Consider the following 22,261-nt stretch of genomic DNA (forward strand, 5'->3'; position numbering starts at 1 on the left):
CGGTACCGGGGCGGAGCAGCGGGAGCCCCGCGGAGGCCGGACGGACGCGCTGAGCCCGCAAGCTCTGCCAGTGAGAGGCTTCCACGGCGCGGCTGCTGCGGGGCTCTTTATTTGGAATATAAAACCCAGGCTGGGCACAAAATACAGCTAAAAGACCGGATAAAAAAGGTGGTGGAAGGGCAGCGGGATAACAAGGAGAGCGCCTGTGCACGTCCCCTCCTCCCAGCCGGACCCAGCGCAGGAGCGGTGCGGGCGATGCCGTACCGGTGGCGGTGGGACGGAGAGCTGCCGCTGTGCCCTGCCCTCTGCTGCTGCTGCTGCATCCAGGCACAAAGGGAGTGGACGCATCCTGCTAGCCCTGAGTTCCACCCCTGTACCCGCAGCCACGCTGCAGGGAGCACACAAAAAACGTCAGGACGCGGCCACGAGAACCAGGACCCCTCTAAAGACAGGGCTCGGTGACACTGCTCCGTGCCCACAGCCATCAGCCGTCCCCATGTGCTTCTCCCTGCTCTGCCGGCACAGTGCTCTGCCGGGGAGCAGGGCCCAGCCCGTGCCGTGCCAGTAGCCCCTGCACCAGAGCCAGCTCCTGCTCCAGCTCTTGGGCACCACAGTCCAACCCCAGCACAGCTCCATGCTCCTCACCCAGCACCCGGAGCACACGGGCAACCAGCTGTGCCCTGACCAGCAGCACGGCCAGGGCAGCACGCAGCACGGCACAGCCCAGCGCCTTCATCCAGCAACGCGCGGCTGATTCTGCAGGGAGAGCAAGTGAAGGTACAGTGAGCACTGGGCTCCTTGGGACCACGGGTTTCCCAGCCCAGGGCTGCCACCATACCGTGGCTCCATCGCTGCTGGCAGTAGTGCAGGTCCTGCAGCACACCGGGGCCTGCAGCCTGCAGCCAGCGCAGGGCAGAGCTGGGAGCCTTCTCCAGGAGCTGCAGCAGGAAGGGCAGCAGCTGCTGAGCCAGGGCAGCTGGCTCTGCGAACACATTGGGTTCATCCTCCTTGTACAGGCTGGGAGGGCTGTGGGGAGCAGTGGGGACATAAAACCTCTTGCCACCCAATGCTCCCCCCTTCCCGACCCTTGCAGGGGGCTGCACTCACGTGTCAGCCTCCAGGTCCTCCATGATGGCCCTGAGGTTGGGCTGGGGCAGGTGCTGTAGCAGTGAGTCGAAGGTCTCGGGATGATGCCCAAACTCATCCAGGAGGAGCTGTAGGAGGCTCAGCAGCCCCACGTTGCCCTGCACGAAGATGCAGCCACCTCCTCCTGACTGCCCCAGGCCATGCTGCACTAGGCTCACAAAGCCTGCAGCCTCATGCCGTACATCAGGGTCCTCGTCTTGCAGGAGGTGAATGCTCATGTTTATCACCCTGCGGAGGAAGGAAAGCATTGCTGCATGCCCAGTGGGTGCAGTGGAGGAGGGAGCACACATACAGGGCCACTCAGGACCTACCGCAGTGCCACAGGGACGAGCCAGGGGCAAGAAGCCTCCTGGCATCGCCGCAGCACCTCGGTGCCTGCTGTCTGCAGGGAGCACGCAGCCGCCAGCCGCAGCACCTCATCTGCCACGGGTCGGCCACACGCCTCCAGCATCGTGCACCACCGCTGTACCAGCAGGGCATTTTCGTCCCCAAACCTGAGTGGGGCAGAGGGAGTGGTCAGACACAGCTCCTGGCTTACAGACCACTTGGAAGTCACAGGATCCAGCCACAAAGCCTAAGGCTCTGATCCCACAGCCCTACCCCACGGTGAGCAGCAGGCTGGCAGCACACAGCGCCTGGGAGAGGAGCTCTGGGCCAGGGCGCTCCGTCTCCATCACAAGGAGCAGTATTTCCACACATGCTAAGGCAGAGCCCTGGAGCTTCTGGGAAGCTTCCCGAGACCAAGATGGGCAGCTTCTGCAAAGATGCATCAAAGCTTCAAGGTACAATCTCAGGAACTCTTTGTTCCCTCTGTCTTGCAGCACTGACTGTAAGTTCTCCTGGTCAACAAGAGGAAAGAATGAACAAGGTCAGTACCACCCAGCAAAGCCCTCAGAAACGCTGTCCTGAGCAGCACCTGAAGGTGCACTGAAGCTGTGCCTCCTCCCAAGAGGTCAGTGAGGGACATTAGTGTCCCACTTTGGATCTGTGATTTTGAGCCCCACTGTACCAGCAGTGTCAGACGGAGAGCCCTTTCCAGCTCCTCACATTCTGCTCTTTTCCCATCAGTCACCCAGCTCAGCACAGCACGGTGGACATCGGGGTAAGGATGTTGCAGAAGTGAGCAGACAGTGTGGATTCTCTTGCTGTCAGTCTGTCGGGCTGCCTCGCTGCAAGCAAAGCGGGCCATAGTCTGGTGGAGAACAGCTGCACCCACCTGGAGGGAAACAGAGACCTTTTCCCAGCGCTCTGCTCCTGGGCACAGGACAAGGATGGGCTCCCACCTCCCATGCCCTAAGCTTTACAGCAGGGAATAGGAGCAGTACCTGCAGCTCGGCACAGCCCAGCTCCCTGCCCAGTGTGAGATTGCCCAGCTCAGCACTGACAGCATCCCAGATGCTCTGTGTGAAGCCGGGGCTGAGGGAGCTGGGCAGGAGGGCGAGCACCTGGAGGAAGGCGGCACGGACAAGTGGGCAGCGCTGGGCAGGGCTGAGCAGCCAGCCCTGGGCCTCCAGCTGCAGGGCCACGGGGTGCAAGGCTTCAGCAGGCAGCCTGCGGGGACACACACCTTCACCGTGGGGCCCGGACAGAGAGACACCACAGCCATGGGGCAATGCAGGGTCACTCACCTGTCGGTGCCTAGGTAGGGGGCCAGCAGTGCCCGCATCTGCAGCAGGTGCCCATGCAGGGCGTTGTGTGAGCTGACCCCCCCGGGTGCAGGAAGCTGCTGGGCCAGGTGCAGGAGCAGAGCTGGGCGCTGGGGTGGTGGGACAACAGGAACCAGTGCTTTGGCAGCCATGGCTCGCACGGCATAGATGGGGCTCCCTGCCAATTCCAGCAGCGGCTCCAGGAAGTGAGTGGAGGGGCTACGGAGTAAAAAGGGCACAGTGTGGTGACACGCCGAGGAGAGAACATCTGCTGCCAGCACTCTCCCTTACCCACTGGGGTCATCGGGGCCAGGCTGCAACTGTGCCAGCAGTGTGAGGATGGCGTGCAGTGCAGGGCGCAGGTGAGGTCCCCCTGGCACGGCCGCCCCCAGCTCGGCCAGCAGCACGGCACCCAGCTGCGGGTGCTGCCCCAGGAATGCGGGCAGGCTCAGCCCCTCCACCAGGCAGCCCTCAGCGCTGCTCTGCTTCTGGCCCAGCAGCCGTGTGGTGAGAGCACCTGCAGGGAGGGAGCACATCAAACATCCCTGAAGGGCAATGCCATGTTCCAGCACTGGGATCCACCCAAAAGAAGGGATGAGGACATGCACCCGTGCTGTGGAGTGCAGTTCTGGTTCCTGTTTCCCCATGGGCACCGTTGCAGGGCTGGGGTACTCACTGAAGAGCTGGATGGCCGCGTTCCTCATGGCCCAGCAAGGCGAGCTCAGTCCCTGCAGTGCCAGGGCCACCATTGGTGTAGCATGCCGCAACAGCGCAGTGCCCAGCCCTGCACCGCGCACCAATGTTTGCAGCACGTGCAGGGCACACACCTGAAGAGAGGGTGTGGAGCTCAGCTGTGCTGCACCAGGCACCGACAGCCTCATGCTGCAGTACCCAATGCAGACAGACCCCTCTGAGGAGCTCCGTGCAGACCACCCCATTCCCAAGCTGGCTTTAATGGCAAAGGGATCAGTGTGCACTGCAGTCACCTGTGGGAGGTCAAGGGTTTGGTCCCAGTCCTGTGGCAGGGCCATGGTGGCCAGTCCCAGCAGTGTCTGGATGCAGCGGGTCAGAAGTGGACGTGCCTGGGCTGGGTTTTCCCCACTGACAATGCAGAGGAAGAGCATGGGGAAGCCGGCAGCACGGCGCGTTATTGAGCTGCTCCGGGGTCCACTCAGTGCTTCTAACCCCTGAGAAACAAAGCCCGTCCAGACTGGTGAAACTTGCCTGGTGGAGCCCGCAGCCTCCAGCCTGCAGCACCTCCCCAGGGCTGGAGGATACGGATGCTGGAGATGAGTAGAATGCAAGCATGAGTACCTGGTCCAGTATGGTCTGCGGGATCGCCTGCATCTCTGTGTCAGGGTGGTTCAGCAGAGCAGCACAGAACTTGGTGAAGCCCATGCTGCAGCCCTCCACTGCTCCCTAGGGCAGAGTGGTGTCAAGACTCCCTGCTCCCCACCCTCCCACAGCCCCCGGGGCTGCAGGATGGATCCGGAAGGGTGGGAGAGAAGCTGAGCTCACCCCAGGCAGGCCATGTGCTTACCCAGTGCCGGCACCGCAGCAGGATCTCTTGGAAGACTGTTGCAGCTGTCTGCAGGCTAGCAAATGGCAGGAGGTGCTTTGTTCCAGGGGATGACAGCAGCAGCTCAGCCAGGCCTCCCAGCAGCAGCCCAACTTCCTGGGGAAAGCCAGAGTGTGGAGAAGGCAGCAGGGCTGCCCAACATTTCTGTTCTCCCCACACCTGCTGTGGCAGGGCTGCCCAGCAAGGACTGCTATTGCTCAGCCCATGACCACCAAGATGCTTTTGAGCACCCAGCCTCTGCAGCATTTTCTCAGCCTGCTGCAAGCCCTGCATGGCAGAAATGTTCTTTTTCCAGCCTGTTGCTGGGCAGGGTTTCGGTAAGAGACTGATGAGTGCTGTCAGAAGGGAGCTGTGACAGGTACCTTCAGTGCAGCCCAATACAGCTGCAGGGCTGTGAGCAGGGCCAGCTCAGCTCCTGCCCAAATGGGGATTATCGGTGCTGGGAAAGCCACTGAGCTATATAAGAGCAGGGAGGGAAGGGGGTTGCTTTTAGAGATGGGGAGCTGCAGCCCCTGCATCTTTTGTCTTCCACTCCACTTCCCAGGAGAGAGGTAAAAGCTACAGTAGTCTCCAGGGAAGTACACTGCTCCTCTGCCCCCCATCCCCAGTGAGGGTGGATGCCCAACAACTGGGCTGTGCCATGGGGAGATGCTCCTACCTTCACTGACACCCAACAGCAGGTCAGGATCAAACTGTGCTCCTCTGACAGCAGAACTGAGTCCTCTTCCTCCTCCTGTTGGCCCTTCCCCAGCATAATGAGTGAGCCAATTGCATTCCCCATGTCTGCAAATGATGGGGCAGCCACTGCAAAAGGAAGTTTCATCTGAGCCTTAAGGAAGGTTGTTCCTGGCAGTGTGGAGGACTGCTGGAGCTCATAACTGAGTCCAGGACATCAGTAACAGAGGTAGCTCTCTGCAGGGACTCACTTACCTTGCTGCTCAGCTTCAGGCCCCTGCTGACTCTGCAAAGCCCCCAGCAGCAGGGAGGTGATGTCCCTTGCAGTGCCCACCAGGCTGCTGAGCAACTCCTGCCAGCCTTGTGCTGACTCTGCTGTTTGCATGCAGGTGACCACCTCAGGCACCTGTAGCAGGCACCTCCGCAGGGCTGCAAGCACACCTGAACAACACCCATCCCATGTTACAGCAGGGCCTGGAGCCATCTGACATTCCCAAAATGAGATGTATGGCTGGAGAGGGAACATGGAGCTCCTCCAGAGCCCAGGCACGCACCATGCATTGGTGCTACAGCTGCTGCCTGCAGCAAGTTCTGTTGAGCTGTGGCAAGTTGGGCCTGCAGCACCCACAGCAGGTGTTGGGCGAAGTACAGGCTGCGGTTCGTCAGTGTCTGGGCTGTGTTGGCCTCCAGGGCCAGGAGCTTCAGGGTGCTGCTGTCTGACCTGGAGCAAGAGGTGGGTGCTGATGGTGTGCAGGCCCCAGCCCTACTTTGCCTCCACTGTTGCAGAGCCAAAGCAACCCTTTGGGCTGCCAGGAGTTGGGCTGCCAGGAGTTTCCCTGCCCATCCCACACTCATACTTCTGCAGGATTGTCTTCATAAGCACAGCTCCGACTTCGGCCTCCTGCACGCGGGGGCTGCTGAGGGCATCCTGAGCCAACTGGAGCAGTGCTGGAGTGAGGGTCTCAGGGAATGTTGCAGGGAAGTAGCGGATGAGCAACTCCGAGGCCATGTCCCTGATCTGCCGGAGGAGGAGAGGTGAGAATGGGGATATGGTTGGGGGCAGTAGGGCAGCAGGTGGCACCCACCTCGTTGGTGCTGTCCTGCAGGCAGCCCAGCAGTGCCAGCAGGTTGGGCTGGGAAAAGAAGTCCCAGCAACCACTCTGCCTGGCATGGCCCAAGAGCGTGGCCATCGTCCCTGCAGGGATGGGGATGAAGGCGGTGAAATAGGGCAGAGGAACAGCCCGAGAGGCCAGGGGTGTCTGGCTGGGGTGTCCCTACTCACGCGGGGGCTGTCCTTTCTTCCTCTCAGGGCTCCAGGTGTCTGTACAGGTCTCCAGAATGGCCGTCAGCAGGAGCAGAGCCGTCTTCTTCCTCTGATAGTTGGCCCAGGGGATGAGCGAGGAGATGCAAAGCTGCAGCAGCCACTCCACAAAGTCTGCAAAGGGAGAACCCAGCACCATGGCCACCTGCCTGCCAGGCCCCTAGGGCTGTGCAGAAGTACTACGGTGGCCATCTCACCTACAGCCCGTGCCGGCTGTCCCACTCCCTCGCCCCTTAGCTCCTTGGGGTCCTTCCCCCGCAGCCGTGCCAGCGCACCGTCCCGCAGCCGCCCCAGCACCTTCCTCAGGGCTGCCTGCAGCAGCTGCCGGAAGGCAGAGGTGTGGCAGTTGAGGTTGAGGGGCAGGAACTCCCGCAGCAGCCGCTCCTCAGTGTCTGCCAAGCTGTGCCCAGGGCCGCCGCACAGCAGTCCCAGTGCTGCCAGCCGCACTCCTTCCTCACGGGCACGCAGGCAGGCCCGCAGCCGTGCTACCTCCTCGGCCTGCAGTGATGTGACCCCAGCTGCGCTCCTCTGCACCCGCAGCAGTGACACCCAGGCCCGCAGTGCAGCTGCGTCCGCACCACTGAACTGAGCAGCCAGCAGTGCGCCAGCAGCTGGGAGCTGCCGCAGCGTCCAAGGCAGGAGGTGGTTGGTGGCGTTGCCGTGCAGGATGGGCAGGGGTGAGCGCAGCGCCTTGCTGAAGAGTGGCAGCCAGTGCTGTGCCCAGAGCTCGGCCTGCTCGTCACCCTGCCCCTGGGAGCACTGCTGCCGAACCAGGGCCCTGTACAGCTCGGCGGCCATGGGGCACAGGTGGTTGGTAGCCAGGCAGCTCAGGAGGTGCTGTGGCAGCATGGGGCAGGCGTCCAGCACCTATGGGAAAGGCCATGAGCACCCAATGAGCCTCCTCTACCCACTGCATCACTAATAGGGATGCAACCTTGCCATCCCCTACCTGCTGGCTGCCCACATAGGGGACAGTGGCACACAGGGACACGTATCTGGCCTTGATCTGCCACGGCATTGAGACTGCCCTCTGCAGCATCTGTTGGTAGAGGGGTCTCTCCTGGTCCTCAAAGTGCTGGCATTCCAGGTGGTAGATCTCCACCAGGAGTCTGAAGGAGCTCTGGATGAACTCAGATACACCTTCCACCTGGGGAAGGATGGAAATCAAGGTTTCCCTTCTGAATTCCTGCTTTAACAGAGACCCTGTTGCCACGCACTTCTAGCAGGCAACCATGTGTTAGGGAGCTGGGGATGGCAGGAGATGAGCCATCTGATTGCAGCAGTGCTGGGGGTGCCCTCTCCAGCCTTACCGGGGCCTCGGCATTGTCCCATAACAGCTGGGCAAGCTCCTGCAGCAGCTTGGCATCCTTGGCCAGGAGGCGGCTGCCCTGCAGGTGCCAGAGCTCAGGAAGGTTCTCCTGGACACGCCGCAGCCACAGCACCAGAACTGGAAGTGGACAGGCCCCAGTGCTGAGCTCAGACAGGCTGTGGGGCTCAGGGAGCCATCAGTCCAGACAGATACAAAGCAGCCCAGGGGGGATGGCATTCCATGGACTGGAGCAGCACTGACAGTCCCACCAGCAGGTTTGTCTCCTACCTTGGAAGCAGTGGTAGTGGCAGTCCTTCTGCTCCTTGCTCAGGGCACACACGGTGGGGAAGAGCACATCCAGCAGCAGGCAGGCCTGCAGAAGCACAGCGGTCAGTGAGCAGCCAGATGGGGACTTCCAAGGGAAAAAAACCTCAGTACAGAACAAGAGAAACTTTGGCATCCATGTGAACTTTCTGTGCCTGCCTAGCAGCCCGGCTCCAGGAGAGCAGCTCCGTTTTTGCTGTGTGATGCAGAGCAGGTTGCTGTGTCAGGAGTGACTTTACCCCAGACTCCCACTGCTGGGTGAGAGGCTCTGACCCTGGAGTAAGCCCTCATACCTGGCAGGTGCTGCCCTCCAGACGGCAGCAGAGGATGTCCGCACGGCAGCATGTCAGCAGCCCCCTGCTCAGTGCCAGCCTCTCCAGCCCGTCTGACTCTGGGATGCTGTGAGCCTCCACTGCCAGCTCCCCAACTCTCAGCTCCCCTGCACCTGCTGGGAAATGGCTGCGTTAAATGGGACAGAGACCCAAACCCCACTATCCATCCACCTGGGTGGCCCCTGAGAGTGGACACAGCAGCAGAACTCTGACTGACGGTGAGAGTCCTGTCTCCTTTCAGTCCCTTTGCTGAGGCTCTTCCCAGTGCCATTGTAGCACACACCTCTGTCCATGAGCTGGAAGAGGGCGAGTGCAGCTCTGGCCCCACTCTCAGGCAGTGGGGCTGTGTTCAGCAGCATGCTGAGTGCCGTGCCTGCCAGCAGCCGCACATCCTTGCTCAGAGCCTGGACATAGAAAACAAATGCACATCTCTAGCCTCTATGCATTATGTGGGCAACTACAGAGCATCCTTCTGATGCTGTAATGTTCCCTTGAGGACATCCGTTGCCCCCGCAGCACCAGGACCGCATGCACCTTCCCTGCCACTGCCTCCAGCAGCAGCTCCAGGATGCGCTGCAGGGCTTCATTCTTTGCTGTTGCATTCCAAACCAGTGGGGCCACATCTTTTGGCATCATCTGGAAGAGCTGGAGGCAGGCCTGGAGGAATGGAGGGGACAGTGAGGATGGCCTCCAGCACTGCTCACCTCCGAAAAACGTGCATGCTTTCCTGAGGCAAGCTCCCACCTTGACAGCCAGGCAGCTCCAGGTGCCACTTGGTGCCGCTTGGCCCTGCAACACGTAGCTCAGGGTGTGGGCCAGGTGCTGCAGGAGTGGGGCCATGTTCTGCTGCCAGTGGTGACGGCCCAGGCTGCTCTCCTCTACAAACATGCATACTGCAGGATGGGGACAGTGTCATCCACGTCCCTCCCTGGGATGGGGAAGGGGTCAAAGAGTAGCAACCGACCTGCCTGAAGGTCCTCAGAGGACAGCACCTGGGGGGCAGAGGGACAGCATCCTTCACACCCCGCACAATGCATGGGGCAGAATCGCTTCCAAAGCTCCCGTAACCAGCTCCATTCCACAGTGACCCCAAAGGCAGGGGACTGGGGGCATGGTGGCATCCACGTGCCAGCTGTTCTCACCTCTCCGTGTGGTGCCAGCCCGGCCAGCAGCATGCCCACCTCCTGTGCCAGCACAGCCTTATGGCCCACGGCCAGCTGGGTCACAATCTGCTGAGAGACCCCCACTCAGCCCCAGTAGGACCCTAAGGATCGCTCATAGGGGAGAGTTACAGACCTGTTCCAGCTTCTGGAAGGCGCTGGAGCTGCCCGCTGCCTCCAGCTGGAAGGCCAGGACGCAGCGCAGCAGCGGTCGCACCTCCGTCTCGCCCAGCGCCCGCAGCTCCTCGCCCAACTTCCGTGCCAGCTGCAGGGCCTCCTCCAGGTGCCTGTCCCGGCACCGCTTGGCTGTGCTCCTGCAATGGGATGGAGACCAGGTGGGGTGCACTGGGCTGGTTTGGCATGGGAGTACCTTGGTGGAATGGAGTTTAGCATGGGTGCATCCCAACTTGTTAGAGCTGGAGTGCCCAAGCTCGGAAGGGGTTGGGGTGGGGACACCCGGGCTGCAGGGGGGTTGTGCTGTGGGTGCCTCTGCTTAATGCGGTTGGGGATTTGGGTTGGGTGAGGGGTGCCCCACCTCCATTGGGGATGCACTGGGGATGACCCAGCTTGTTGTGGTGGGGATACCCAGACTCGACTTGAACTCAGTAAGGGGTATCGCAGCTCCACATGGTTGCCACGCTCTCATCTCCCCCACCCGCAGCCCGCATTACAAACGCGGGGAAAAGCGCCCTACGATGGGCTCCCTTCCCCCCGAAGCGCCGTATCCCAACCCGCGCTCCAGCAGCCCGGCCCGGCCCCGCTCACCCCGCGAACTGCCGCAGGCATCGCACGCAGCACAGCGCGGCGGGGCCCGGCCCGCACCGCCCCGCATCTCCGTAGAACGCGGCGCAGGCCCGCGCCTCTCGCTCGGCACCCATGGCGCGGCGCGGAGCGGGGCGGGCGGAGAGGCGGCCCCGGGGCACGCAGCCGCGCCGCAGCGCCCCCTAGCGCTGATCGGCGGAGCTCCATCCCGCGACGCTGGATCCTGAGCTCGCGGACCTTCAGGCTGCAGCCCGTGCCTGCAGGGAGCGGGAGGGGATTTCTCCCGTTTCACCCTAGGATTTTCAAACCCTAGAAATTCACTTTTGACAAGCGAGCGGCTAAAGCAGATTAACCTTTTTGCTAATCTTCTATAATGGCTTTGGAATCTCCTTAACCAATAAGGAAATGATAAGAGCCCGTTTCTTTTCTTTTTATCTATATCTGTATTGTCCTTCCTTGTCTGCATTTTTTTTTCCTTCTTGTTTTATTTTCCTTTCCTTTTCTAACACGAAATGGCCCAGATCCTATCAGCCACAGCTGCCGTAAACACAACATCGGTAATCCCTTCCTTTATTCCTCTCCAGTAACAGGGGGCAGAGAGGTGTCTGCCGATTGGGATTGATTACAGCAGCTATCAAAAGTCTCCTTTGTAAGATCTGGATCCTAAATCACATAATTCTTTGATAAAAGAAGCATTACCAGTCCATTTTCTGAAGTGAAAGGTAAGGGAGAAATGAAAAAAAAGCAATCAGTGGAGGCACTAATAGGCAGGGATGGGCAGGGAGCGGGGAAAGGCCCTTTGTGAAGGATGGGGAACGGGGATTAATCTGCTTCAGCCGTATGATTAATACAGCTGAGAGCAGAATGGGTCTGATTTGGGGAGCAGGACCTGGCCCCACATTGTACTCATGCCAAGTCTGGGAGCCGGGGGTGGGCACCAGCAGGCTACAAGGGGCTTTTCCCCTTGTATTGAAATGGTTATAATTTATGTTACAAATTCAATAGCCAAAAGAGAAGCAAAATAGAGGGATGGAAGAAAAATGACCGACATTTGACACACAGCAGTTTCACAGCTCTCACTCCTGTGTCGCTGGCACCACACTGCCCTGCCCACACACACCAAGCAACACCGTTCACCAGGGGGTTTCCTGCACCTTGCTGCAGACCTTGGCTTGCACAGCTCTAAAGGGCAAGAGAACTCGGGTTTAAGCAACCTGGGTTCAGCCCTCTCCTGCAAGACTGTGTCCTCAGGATGCTCATCTTGCTAGGCTCAGTGCGAGCACCCATCCCTTCCGTGGTGATTCCCAGAGATGTTCAGTCCTGGGTACCATGTCCTCTCCACACTGCAATCAGGACACATCCAACATGCCTCCCCACGGGCAGCTGAGAGAGAAGTGCTCACGTGCCACCAAGATGTGCCACAGAACTGTACCACCAAGGCAGGCCACCAACATGCTGTGAGTGGCCATAATCTAATTTATTAAGGGATTTGAATCCTTACCAAGAGCATGTTAGATGTAAAGCATCTGTACTACCGTTCTGATTATGGCAGTGGAAGTGGGGGAAAGAAGGAGAGAAAATTTTCAGCAGAAAATAAGTCAACTTTTGCAGAGAGTTCTGGTGCAGCCAAAGGCTATGCTCTCGTTAAAAATGACCTTTTATTAAGCTGAGCTCTCTTCTCTCTCATATTGTATGATATGACAGCTCTCTTTTGATGGGAAAGCTTTCATTTGGCCAGAGAAAGGGATAATTTGCTTCTTGTAAGGAGTTAATCCTCCAGTCCATTTCTGTGCCGGGGATGGCTGTCCTCCCCCTGCCCTGCACCGGAGGCTACGGCACAATGGAGATCATAACCACCTCAAATCTACACCTGAGATGGAGAAATCAGATTTCCTTCTTGAGTCATTTTTGTGGGATTAGCTAAATCTTAGATCCACACTAACCCTTCACAAAGCCAAGATTAGTTAGAATTTATTTTATTCAGAAGGGGGTTTATGGTTTTCTTTCCAAAGGGATTAAATATCTCTCTATATATAGGGTGGCTTCAGGCATAAAGCAGCCAGGTTAGAGGGAGGAAAAGTGTGTATGTGTGTGTATAAAATAAAAACTCTGCTGTAAGAATGACCGTCACTTGAAACTCTGGGACAACGCAGGGATTCTGGGCAGCGCCACTGCTCTGCTTTCAGGGCTCCTTAACGCTGCAACACCCTGCAGAGAGCAGACCCTGCTCAGTGTGAGCTTTCACCACCACTGGCCCAGCCAAGGATGTCTGCAGAGCCCACGCCGGATGCCAGCTCAGGCAGGAGAGCTGTGCAGTGCTCGTTCAGCATTGAAAACATCCTCGCCAGCCCGGCAGAGAGGAGCCCCCAGGTTCTGGTTCCACTCTGTCTCCGAGGCATCCTGGACTGTGCACCAAAGGGGCTGTGCGAGCTGGAGGGCATTGCCCTGCAGGAGGAGGAGGAGGAGGAGGAGAAGGAAGAGCTGGAAGGTGCAGTTTGTAGCTGCTGCTGCTGCTCCCACACGGGCACACGGCCTCTGCAGGACCCTCCAGGTTGGCTGGGTGAGTGACTGGGGCTCTGCGCGGTGCAGTTTGTTTGTTGGGTGACAGTGCAGTGTCCAACCTGCCACAGTGCTGGGTGCCTTTCTCTGACCTCAGCTCTGGTGAGGAGCTGCTGAGTCTGCTGTTAGCAGGGCTTCTGAGAACTGCATCCTCACCAGAGTTTTAAATCAGCAGGTACTTTTTGTTACCAAGTATTGCTGGTTTACAGTAAAGCACACAGAGTGGCAGTTCAGGGTAGGAGCTCTGCAGAGAGCATGGGCTCCATGGTCATGCTGACAGAGCTCCTTTGCACCACCCGCTCTTGGGAACCTCACTTGTCCTTTCAGGGAAAAGTGGGAGGTTTTTTTGCTACATCTAGCAAAATGGATGCATTTAGCAAAAGAAAATAAAAGAAAAATAGAAAACCTTAATTTGTGAAGTTTCTGAAAGTTCAGAAATACTCCATGTTATGATGGAAAAACAACTCCTAACCGTGCTGTTAAGTTTCCAAGTCATTTTCTAGAGCTTGCCCACAGCATCACAGGTAAGTGAACAAAGAAAATAACACTAGTGCTCCCCACCTATCTGCTTCTTTCCAAGTGACACTCTGAGCCCTTCTCCTGCTTGCACTGTGATCATACATCTTTCACCCATGCAAGCTGCACTCCATCCACACAATGAGTGCAGATGCAAACAGTGCTCGATGCCACTGTATTTCAGCTGCTCACTCCCACAGAGCTGACTGTCCCTCTCCTTGCAGACACCAGGTTCCCTTGGCCCATGCGACTGCTCCACTCAGCAGTCAGAGGCTGCAAGAGCCCTCAGGGCAGCCCCAGTGAGCTGCAGGCCTTCCAGCAGATCCAGCGCCGGACGCGCCGCCATCGCACCATATTCACCGAGGAGCAGCTGCAGGCCCTGGAAACACTTTTCCACCAGAACCAATACCCAGACGTCATCACCAGGGAGCACTTGGCCAACCGCATCCACCTGAAGGAGGAAAGGGTGGAGGTGAGGTGCAAGGAGGAGCTTTCTCCCCTCTGCTCACTGTAACTCCAGGAGAATGCAAACTGGGGCATGGTTCTGTCTTTCTGGGGAATTGCAGACCCAGAGTCTGGAGTCTTGTTGTAAAAAACATTCTTGATATTTTGGGTATTTGATTAAATGTAGATGAGATGTCAGGGGGATTTTTGTCACTGTGAGGGTGGTGAGGCCCAGGCAAAGGCTGCCCAGGGAGGCTGTTGATGCCCCATCCCTGTTCAAGGCCAGGCTGGATGGGGCCCTGGGCAACCTGATTTAGTGATAGCAACCCTGCCTGCAGCTGGTGGGTTGGAACTAGATGATCTTTGATGTCCCACCAAGCCCAAGTCTTTCTTTCTACGATTCTACGATACTCTAGTGCCACTCTGCACAGCCCAAGGATATTCCTGCCTAACCAACATAATGCAGACGTTCTTTTCTCATTTTACACTCTCCAGGTCTGGTTTAAGAACCGTCGAGCCAAGTGGAGACATCAGAAGAGAGCATCTGCCTCAGCAACGGTCCTTCAGGGCAGCGTGGAGCCGCCCAAGGAGAGCTGCTAACGGCCCTGCGGGAGGGGAGCAGCGGGGCCGGGCTTCAGAGAGCGGGATGGTGAATGCAGGCGGGGCTCCTCCGAAACCCGGCCTGCGTGCTGAGCCCTGTTCACGTGGCGTGGCCCTCAGGTGCTGAAGCGGGCACGAAGCGAACAGGCGGTGTGCGGACAGTGCCTGTGCTGTGCACACGAGTCCCGGCCGGGCTCCCCGGGCTGTGCTGGTTGTGTTCGTGTCAGCTCTGCTTTGTGAACACGTGCCGATGAAGGCTGCTCTCAGCACTCCATGGCTTCGAGCATCGCTTTGGGGCCCCCAGGTCGAGGTGCCTCACCCCAAGCAATGCCGGCCATGGCACGGGCAAAGACCCGCGTCTCTCACCACACACACACCTACGGAGCTGCCGAGCCCCGCCCGCGTTCCCCAGGCCCCGCCGCGACTCCGCTGCCCCGGCGTCGCCGTCACCAGGGCCCCGGGCCCGGTCCGCTCCTCCCTGCCGCAAGGGGGCGCGCTGACAGCGGCTCCCCTCGCCTCTCCCGGAAGGAGTGCTCCAACTCTCTGAGTCGCGTTATTGTGACGTCACGTCGCGTCGCGTTTGCGACGGCGGCTGAGGAGGGTCAGGGCGTCATGGCGGCCGTTCCTGCGCCTTCCTCTGGAGCCTTGGTGCCCGTCGCCGCCGAGGCCGGCGCCGTGGTCAGGAGCAGGGAGGCCGTTCGACCGGCCGCTAAGCGTCCGAAGAAGATCCTGGATGAGGATGCCTACATCGAGGTGGGCGGCGGGCCCGGACGCCTCGCTCCGTGTCACCGCGGCTGCTCGCGGCCCGGCCTGTCCCGAACGGCTGGGGAGCAGCGAGAGGTCCTGACACCTCCGTGCGATTTTCTGTTTGCAGAGTCTGGAGAATATTATTCAGCGCGATTTCTTTCCCGACGTGGAGAAGTTACGGGCGCAAAAGGAGTATCTGGAAGCTGAGGAAAATGGTGACTTGGAGAAAATGAGGCAAATCGCTATTAAATTTGGCTCCTCTTTGGGCAAATCATCGCGGGACACACCTGTGCCATGTAAGAACCGTCTCACTGTGGCTGTTTCAATGTTTAAACTGATATTATAGATGATTTCTACGAAAAAAAACAAAACAAAACAAAAAAATGACATTATGCTTTGTCATTTTGTATACCGTGGGCTATACAAGAGAGAGAAATGGTCTTCAGCTTTTTATTTATTTATTTATTTATTTAAGGTAAAAAGGTTTGTGTTTAATGTTATCACTCTTATCTAACGTCATACTAACAGATTTACATTGCGTGGGAATTAGTATGGCAGACTGGGCAGTAGTCAGTATCTGATGACTGATGTAATATTTCTCTTTGATAGTGTCCAATAATTCCTTCCGGAGAGAAAAAAGCAATGTGGTAACCATGCCTCAGATATATTTTGTCAAGCTCTTGTTTATTAGCAAAAATCACTTACCTTGCTTACCTTGCAACTTTGTACTATCAGAAGCTTTAGGCTATGTTCTAAATCATCATTACAGTTTTTGGGGTGGAAGGCATGGAAAGCTCATGACAGCCCAAGGTTAATGCAGCAAGCATCAGATGCTCAGTTATGTGTTTGTTTTCACTTCAAGTTTGGGTATTTTTTTATACTGAAGGCCCGTGCCTCGCTGAGCTCTTGTGGGCAGTTTAGCTAAGCAGCTTTCTCATGGCAAAAGGACACATGTCACACGGTGAATTCCTTTCCTCTCCTCCTGTGAGTGCCACACTGAGCTGTGTTAAGGTTGTTAAGCTCACATTGCTGCAGCAAATATGTACAGCTGTGACTCTCCTGTGAATTTTTCTCAGCATGAAAATGTCTCAGACGAGAGATGTTGTTTGTTGATGGGAACCATATTGAAAAGAATGTTTTATAGTCTTTTTGCAACTTTTTAATGAAATTCTTCTTGTGATTTGTCTTCTGTGATTCATGTTTGGTACCTGACCTGTACTGTGATGCAGAATGTCATGGCAAGTGTTCAGTTCTGTGCTCTGGTAACCATGCAAACCTTTTTCCTTTTGTCACAGATGTTACTCCAGCCACATTTGAAACCCCAGAAGTGCATCCAAGTGGTCTCCCTCTGGGAAATAAATCCAGAGCTGGCACCCGAGCTGCAGAGGAAGGTAGGAGTATAATGTTTCTGTCACTAAATTCCTCAGCAGCACGAAAATATGCTTGTGAACTCTGTTCCCTGGTGAAGGTTAAACATTAGCCAATGTTTAAGCAGTTTCTTTTAACCTTCTAGTAAGTGAAAATAATAATTCTGAAACTGTGTGAATTTTCAATTATGGATCTCTTTAAGGCAGTGTAAGTTCCTAATGCATTGCATTTTTTTGAAAGCAGTAAATTTCTCCTGTGTCACCTGAAAGTAGGGTCAGTAAGCAAAGATAGCAGAGGCATAGATATTCATATGGCATGTTAAAAATGTCTGCTATTGTCTGGGCACTTGTGTGTTTTGCCTTTAACACAAATAGTTACAAATGTAAGGAAAGCATTTTTTTGAAAGTTGGTTATGTTTTCCAGAAAAATTACTGTTGTGCCATTCTGCATGTATACACTTCTTTTTTTCCCCCACTAAGTTTAATTATTAGTGGGTCAGTAGAGGGCTAGCTCACAGAAGGAACTAAGATTTGTGTCTCTTACAGAAAGGGAGATATTAACCTTTGTCAAACTTCTTCCCTCTTCTTGTTAGGAGAAGCAGAAAAAGATGATAAAGATGCTCTTCCCAATCTGGACAGTTTCTTAGCAAAACACACAAGTGAAGATAATGCTTCATTTGAGCAGATCATGGAAGTGGCCAAAGAGAAGGAGAAAGTCAAACATGCTTGGCTGTACAGTGCAGAAGAGGAGTATGCCCAGGTAGGGAAATGGCTCAAATGTCTCTCTGCACTTCCAAAATGACACAAGAGGAAAATGCCCTTTTCCTGTATTTCTTTCCTGTTTAATTAAATGGTATATTTTCTTACCATCTGTTTTCAGACTCTGCCAAATGCTTCCATATCTGTATTTTTATGGAAAAGTTTGAAAATCCTCTGACTAATAGTATAGAAAAAGCTTCTGCTCTTTTCTTGCTGCTTGTATCAGCTAATACATTTTCTGTAAGGCTAGAATGGTAGAAAGATCCTTTCAAGGCTACTCATTTTAGTCTTGAAGACTGCCTTTTGTATGAGATACATGGCAGATCTTGCTATTCTCTTTTTTCTGGTGCTGAAGCATTCAATTTAATTTTGATTAGTAGATGGAGAAAAGTGAAAACTGTTTGAATCATCATTAGTGTTGTCGCAAGGTGTAACAAAGTGATATACATAATCTTTGTGAGAAATTAAGTCTATAGTGATAGTGCTCACTACAAGAGCTCATACAGGGTTTTGTAAGCTCACCTATGGGCACAGGATGCTTTCTCAAGTGCCAGTTGCCAGAGGGAGGGAGCTCATGCTTTGCAGGTGCTAAGTACATTAGGACTTGTAGCTGAGCTGGTGAGTTGGTGCTCTTCCAAGTGGTGTATCCTTGATGAAAAGATTGCAGGAGTACGTTTTCAGTCCTAATTTTTTTTTCCTCTTGTCATTTCAGAGACGAAATGAAAACCTGGCACTTCCTTCAGCAGAGCAGCAAGCTCTGGAGAGTGTGAAAGCTGGGCTGGAGACCTGGGAGTACACTGCTAGAAACACCCTCATGTATTATCCAACAGGTGAGGTATGCAAGTCGCAGGAGAGCAATCTGTCTAGGTGGGTTGACTCCAGACAGTGCTTTATTCCCCTTCTGACAGAACAGCTCTTACTGGTGCTACTGCACTGATTCTTCTGTGTAGCTCAGAGATGAGCAGCTGTTAGAGTCTTCTCCACCCATCCTGCACCATTCTTGAGATCTTGCTTCATTGCCTCTGATTGCAAAGCTGGATTGTGTTCTGTCACTGAACGTGATCACTGAATATATTACACAAGCATTTGTTTTTAGGAGCCATAAATATTTCTGGTTTGTTTCATCTTATTCATAGGCACTTCTTATTTTCAGTCATTTGTTGCTTCTGCTCAAAGAGCGCTGCTTTGGTTTCATGGTCACTTGGTTGCTAAAGAAAACTATATCATGTTGGAGCTGAGCTCTTTCACAAAGACTTTCTGCATGTCCAGGTGTACCTGATGAGGAGGACACATTTAAGAAGCCCAGAGAAGTTGTCCATCGGAACACTCGTTTTGTGAAAGATCCATTTAGCCAAGCTGTGAGCAAGTCACAGCTCCAGCAAGCTGCAGCCCTCAACGCTCAGGTTGGATAATTTTGTTGCTTCTGATCAAAGGCCTTTAAAACAACATAATTGTTGATGACGTGTGTATGCTGGATACAGATAGCTGGCATCTTTCTCTGGAAGTTAATGAATGACATTGTCTTTTATTATTTCAGTACAAACAGGGAAAAGTAGGACCAGATGGGAAAGAGCTGATACCCCAGGAGTCTCCAAAAGTGAATGGATATGGATTTGTGACTACTCCCTCTCCTGCCCCTGGTAAGAGGTTTTTTTATTGTTGTTTTCCTCTTTTCATCCGAATCTGCTTGTGTGTTACAGTTTCATTTTGTTCAGATGTACTAGCTTCAAGGTGCTTTCAGATAGAACACTCTGATTATTTTTCTTCTAGTTCAGATGTGGTGTCTGAATTTGTAGCTGTTCCTCACGAGCATAGTTTTCCCTGTCTTTTTTTTTATCACTCTTAAAATGTGAATGTAGTGAGGCTTTTCCTCTGAGAAGCCTGTAGGTGGCATATGGAATGCACCTCTCCAGTGAAAATGCCTTTTCCAAACACTGGACAGCCAGATTTTCTAGGCAATGACTTAATCTTAGAATCTATTCTGTAGTTGTAGCTGTTAGGCAAGTTGTAGTCATTGTATGACACAGACATTTGGTTATTCCATGTTTTAAGTCTTCTACCATTTCCTTGCTTTTAAATAGTTTCACGTATTGAAGGAATTTTCATACAGTATCAAAGGGGAAGACTGGTAGAATTAGAAAATGAAAGTTTCACTAAGCAAAAGCATTCCAAGTGGAAAAATACACACATAGAAAGATCAGGTTGGGCTTTGTAAGCTGGAGGGTGACACAGCCACGAGCAGTACCTGGTGTATAAGGTCATGTCTTTGTAATGGGAACGACATGTTAGTTTTCAACATGGACTCTAGAGGGGTTCAGTTGTGTCTTGAGTTTGCTACATTTCATAATATGGTTCTCTGTGGGTGGGTTTTTGTGTTGTTTTTGTTTTTTTTTTTTGGCTGACCAAATAGTTAAATAGTTTGCATGAGTATGACTTTTTAAATTTGTTTTCAGGTGTGAACGAATCTCCTTTTATGACATGGGGTGAAATAGAAACCACCCCTTTACGTCTGGATGGATCAGAAACACCGTATGTGGATCGCACACCTGGACCAGCCTTCAAGGTACTTCATAGGAGTCAACGTGTCATTCTTTGGGGGTGAGGGGACATGGACTAAGAAGGGAAAGACAAGTGAGTAACTAATAGATTAACATTGTTGTGGGATGTGTGACACATCTCTAGGCTGCGTTCCCAGTCCTTGAGACTAATAATCTATGTTCTGTTTGGAGGGTAGAGATGGACATGGCTCCACATGAAAGCTACTTAGTGCAGATATCTGAGGTGCAATACACAACTGGCAACAGTGAGACTTGAAGTTTGATGATAGGCCTAGACAAAGGGGCTTTTGGAGAAAGCTGAAGAGATGCTTGGTTTCCCTGATTTTAATTCTAGGGATGGGTAGAAATCATAATATTTTCCAAGTCTGAGGCAGCTGCATCACTTAAAGGTTGAAAAGGTACTCTGACTTTGTTAATGGCACTTGACCCTGTGTGCAACATGTCTCCTGCTGGTATCATTGAATGTGAGTTGTCTGAGATTCTTAGTTTAAGAGAAGAATAATTTTCTGTGTGCGCCTTCGAAGTTGTTGTCTGTTTTTTCTGCTGTTTAGCAATGCCTTTGTTTGCCTGAGAGCTGGCTGGCCATGGGCCAGGCTAGGCAAGACACAGGTGACATTGTTTGTCTATGAGAGACAGCAGGAGGAAATGCCAGATGTAATGGCTGCTTCCTTGACTGAACTGGTTTTACCATATGTGTTACTTGCAAAGGCAAGTTGAAAATCTCTCTGTCCTCTCTTGCTTTTATGTAGCAGAAGAGAAGAGTGGGCTGATCCCACTCCTCCCCGGTTTAGATCGTTGTCAGCTGCAATCCAACCATGGAAGCGCTTTGTTTCATTTATACAGTGCTCATACCTACTGCCTTGGCAAGTAAAGTGTGTGATGTATTTATAGATCCTGGAGCCTGGACGTCGTGAGAGGTTAGGACTCAAGATGGCCAATGAAGTGGCAGCTAAAAACCGAGCAAAGAAGCAGGAGGCACTTCGAAAAGTCACAGAAAACTTGGCCAGGTGAGACTTCTGTTGTGATGGAGGAATTGGGGATGGGTATTTAAGATGAGATTTAAATCAATATATGCAGAAAGGGAGGAATGAGGAAAGTGCTCATTTTTAGATGTAAACATTTTTAGGATGTAAAAGAACATGCTTATCAAGGGAAGGGAGATGGTGGTTGTTCCTGATACTCCCTCTTATGAGCATTACTGTTCTGCCCTATGCTACCCAAGTAGTGCATCTGGATTAATGTCTTGCTTCACTGCAAGTAGATGAGACCTGATGCAGCATGCTTGGCTGGGTCACAGGAAGGACAGTACAGGCTCAAAGGAAGCAAGCAGGCGGTGCAGTTTATGTTTGGGAGGGATGTTAGATGTTTCTCTATTACTTCTCTCTCTAGAAGATCAGGCTGAATTTACTTGCAGGCAAAAGGACTTCTGCCAATGGGTCTGGTCAGTGGAGGAAGCGGACTCCAAGTTCTCCTGTGGAAGCGTTGATAGTATTCCTGATAAATACTAAATTTTACTGTAAAGTCTTTAAAACTGTCTTTTCTATTCCAGCCTCACTCCAAAAGGATTAAGCCCAGCAATGTCACCAGCTTTGCAACGACTAGTAAACAGGACTGCAAGTAAATACACCGACAAAGCCCTGCGAGCCAGCTATACTCCTTCTCCAGCCCACACAGGAACTCCTGGCTACAAGACACCAGCAAATGGGCCTCAAACACCCACAACCACTCCACAGTCTAGGACAGTATCTCAGACACCAGTATCTCAAGATACTACATCAATCACAGACAATTTACTACAGCTTCCTAAAAGAAGGAAGGCATCTGATTTCTTCTAAATATTCTTGTCATCAGCAAGTCAATAGTGAACAGCCCATGCTCAGCTGTCTGCAACACGGATGTTTTAAACCATCAGTAATAAGAGGTATCTAGATTCAGCTGCCGGAGTGGAAGCTAGCAGCTATTAGATCCGGGACCAGATCTAGACTATGTAGCTGAAATAGCTTGTGATGTGCTTTATGGAAGACAAGTGTCTCTTGCTGTGGTATAACTTCCCTTTGAACTGCATGGATATGTTACACAGGGCTGCTGTAATGGCAGTGCTTCCTGCAATGGCAAAGAAGAATCTGGACTCTTAGCTAAAACAGTGATAATTTTTAAAATATCTCTTTTTTTCAGATGGCCATGCATTTGAATACATTTCTATACAAATATATCTATTTATAAAATATGTTAAGCCTTCCTAAAAGGTTGAACTGGATTTTACTCTTGCTTGTCAAATGTTTTTGGTCTTGTGCTGTGCAGAAGAGAGTCACAGAATTGAAGGGGTTGGAAGAGACCTCTAGAGATCATAGAGTACAACCCCCCCAGCTAAAGCAGTTTCCCTACAGTAGATTGCACAGGGCCATATCCTGGAGAGACTTGAGTATCTCTAGAGAGGGAGACTCCACCACCTCTTTG

The 22,261-nt window shown here is 53.4% G+C and overlaps 3 protein-coding genes across 11 annotated transcripts; 2 read left to right on the plus strand and 1 right to left on the minus strand.

Annotated features, from left to right (window-relative positions):
- Positions 1-93: 93 nt before the first annotated feature.
- Positions 94-10,428, minus strand: LOC104913570 (tRNA (32-2'-O)-methyltransferase regulator THADA-like). Of its 9 annotated transcripts, none has more exons than XM_085238235.1 (32): positions 10,258-10,428; positions 9,629-9,806; positions 9,475-9,561; positions 9,297-9,324; positions 9,077-9,210; positions 8,867-8,989; positions 8,616-8,736; positions 8,294-8,448; positions 7,965-8,049; positions 7,678-7,814; positions 7,317-7,514; positions 6,565-7,234; positions 6,329-6,481; positions 6,132-6,241; positions 5,904-6,064; positions 5,601-5,767; positions 5,302-5,487; positions 5,030-5,175; positions 4,333-4,467; positions 4,107-4,211; positions 3,779-3,979; positions 3,469-3,619; positions 3,084-3,309; positions 2,775-3,011; positions 2,472-2,697; positions 2,156-2,362; positions 1,747-1,985; positions 1,458-1,640; positions 1,108-1,374; positions 839-1,026; positions 646-756; positions 94-388 (listed from the first exon to the last, which is right to left on the minus strand). In XM_085238235.1, the coding sequence occupies exons 1-32, from the start codon at positions 10,368-10,370 to the stop codon at positions 108-110; spliced, it is 5,709 nt and encodes a 1,902-aa protein (XP_085094361.1). In that variant the 5' UTR covers positions 10,371-10,428; the 3' UTR covers positions 94-107. The 9 variants fall into 9 exon arrangements, 8 of the variants coding, with proteins under 8 accessions (XP_085094361.1, XP_085094357.1, XP_085094360.1 ...); XM_085238231.1 differs by having other exon boundaries at positions 9,077-9,225; XM_085238234.1 differs by having other exon boundaries at positions 9,475-9,564.
- Positions 10,429-12,225: 1,797 nt separating this feature from the next.
- On the plus strand, positions 12,226-14,485 carry GSC2 (goosecoid homeobox 2). Its single transcript, XM_085238663.1, has 3 exons — positions 12,226-12,814; positions 13,554-13,801; positions 14,269-14,485. The coding sequence occupies exons 1-3, from the start codon at positions 12,520-12,522 to the stop codon at positions 14,371-14,373; spliced, it is 648 nt and encodes a 215-aa protein (XP_085094789.1). The 5' UTR covers positions 12,226-12,519; the 3' UTR covers positions 14,374-14,485.
- A 439-nt stretch (positions 14,486-14,924) lies between these two features.
- On the plus strand, positions 14,925-22,061 carry ESS2 (ess-2 spliceosome associated protein). Its single transcript, XM_010720338.4, has 10 exons — positions 14,925-15,126; positions 15,248-15,416; positions 16,416-16,511; positions 17,081-17,247; positions 17,959-18,076; positions 18,516-18,649; positions 18,784-18,886; positions 19,700-19,809; positions 20,696-20,811; positions 21,354-22,061. The coding sequence occupies exons 1-10, from the start codon at positions 14,986-14,988 to the stop codon at positions 21,637-21,639; spliced, it is 1,440 nt and encodes a 479-aa protein (XP_010718640.1). The 5' UTR covers positions 14,925-14,985; the 3' UTR covers positions 21,640-22,061.
- The last annotated feature ends 200 nt before the right edge of the window (positions 22,062-22,261 follow it).

The sequence above is a fragment of the Meleagris gallopavo genome, chromosome 17 (genome assembly GCF_905368555.1).
Source record: "Meleagris gallopavo chromosome 17, MGAL_WU_HG_1.1, whole genome shotgun sequence".
Taxonomy (NCBI): Eukaryota; Metazoa; Chordata; class Aves; order Galliformes; family Phasianidae; genus Meleagris; species Meleagris gallopavo.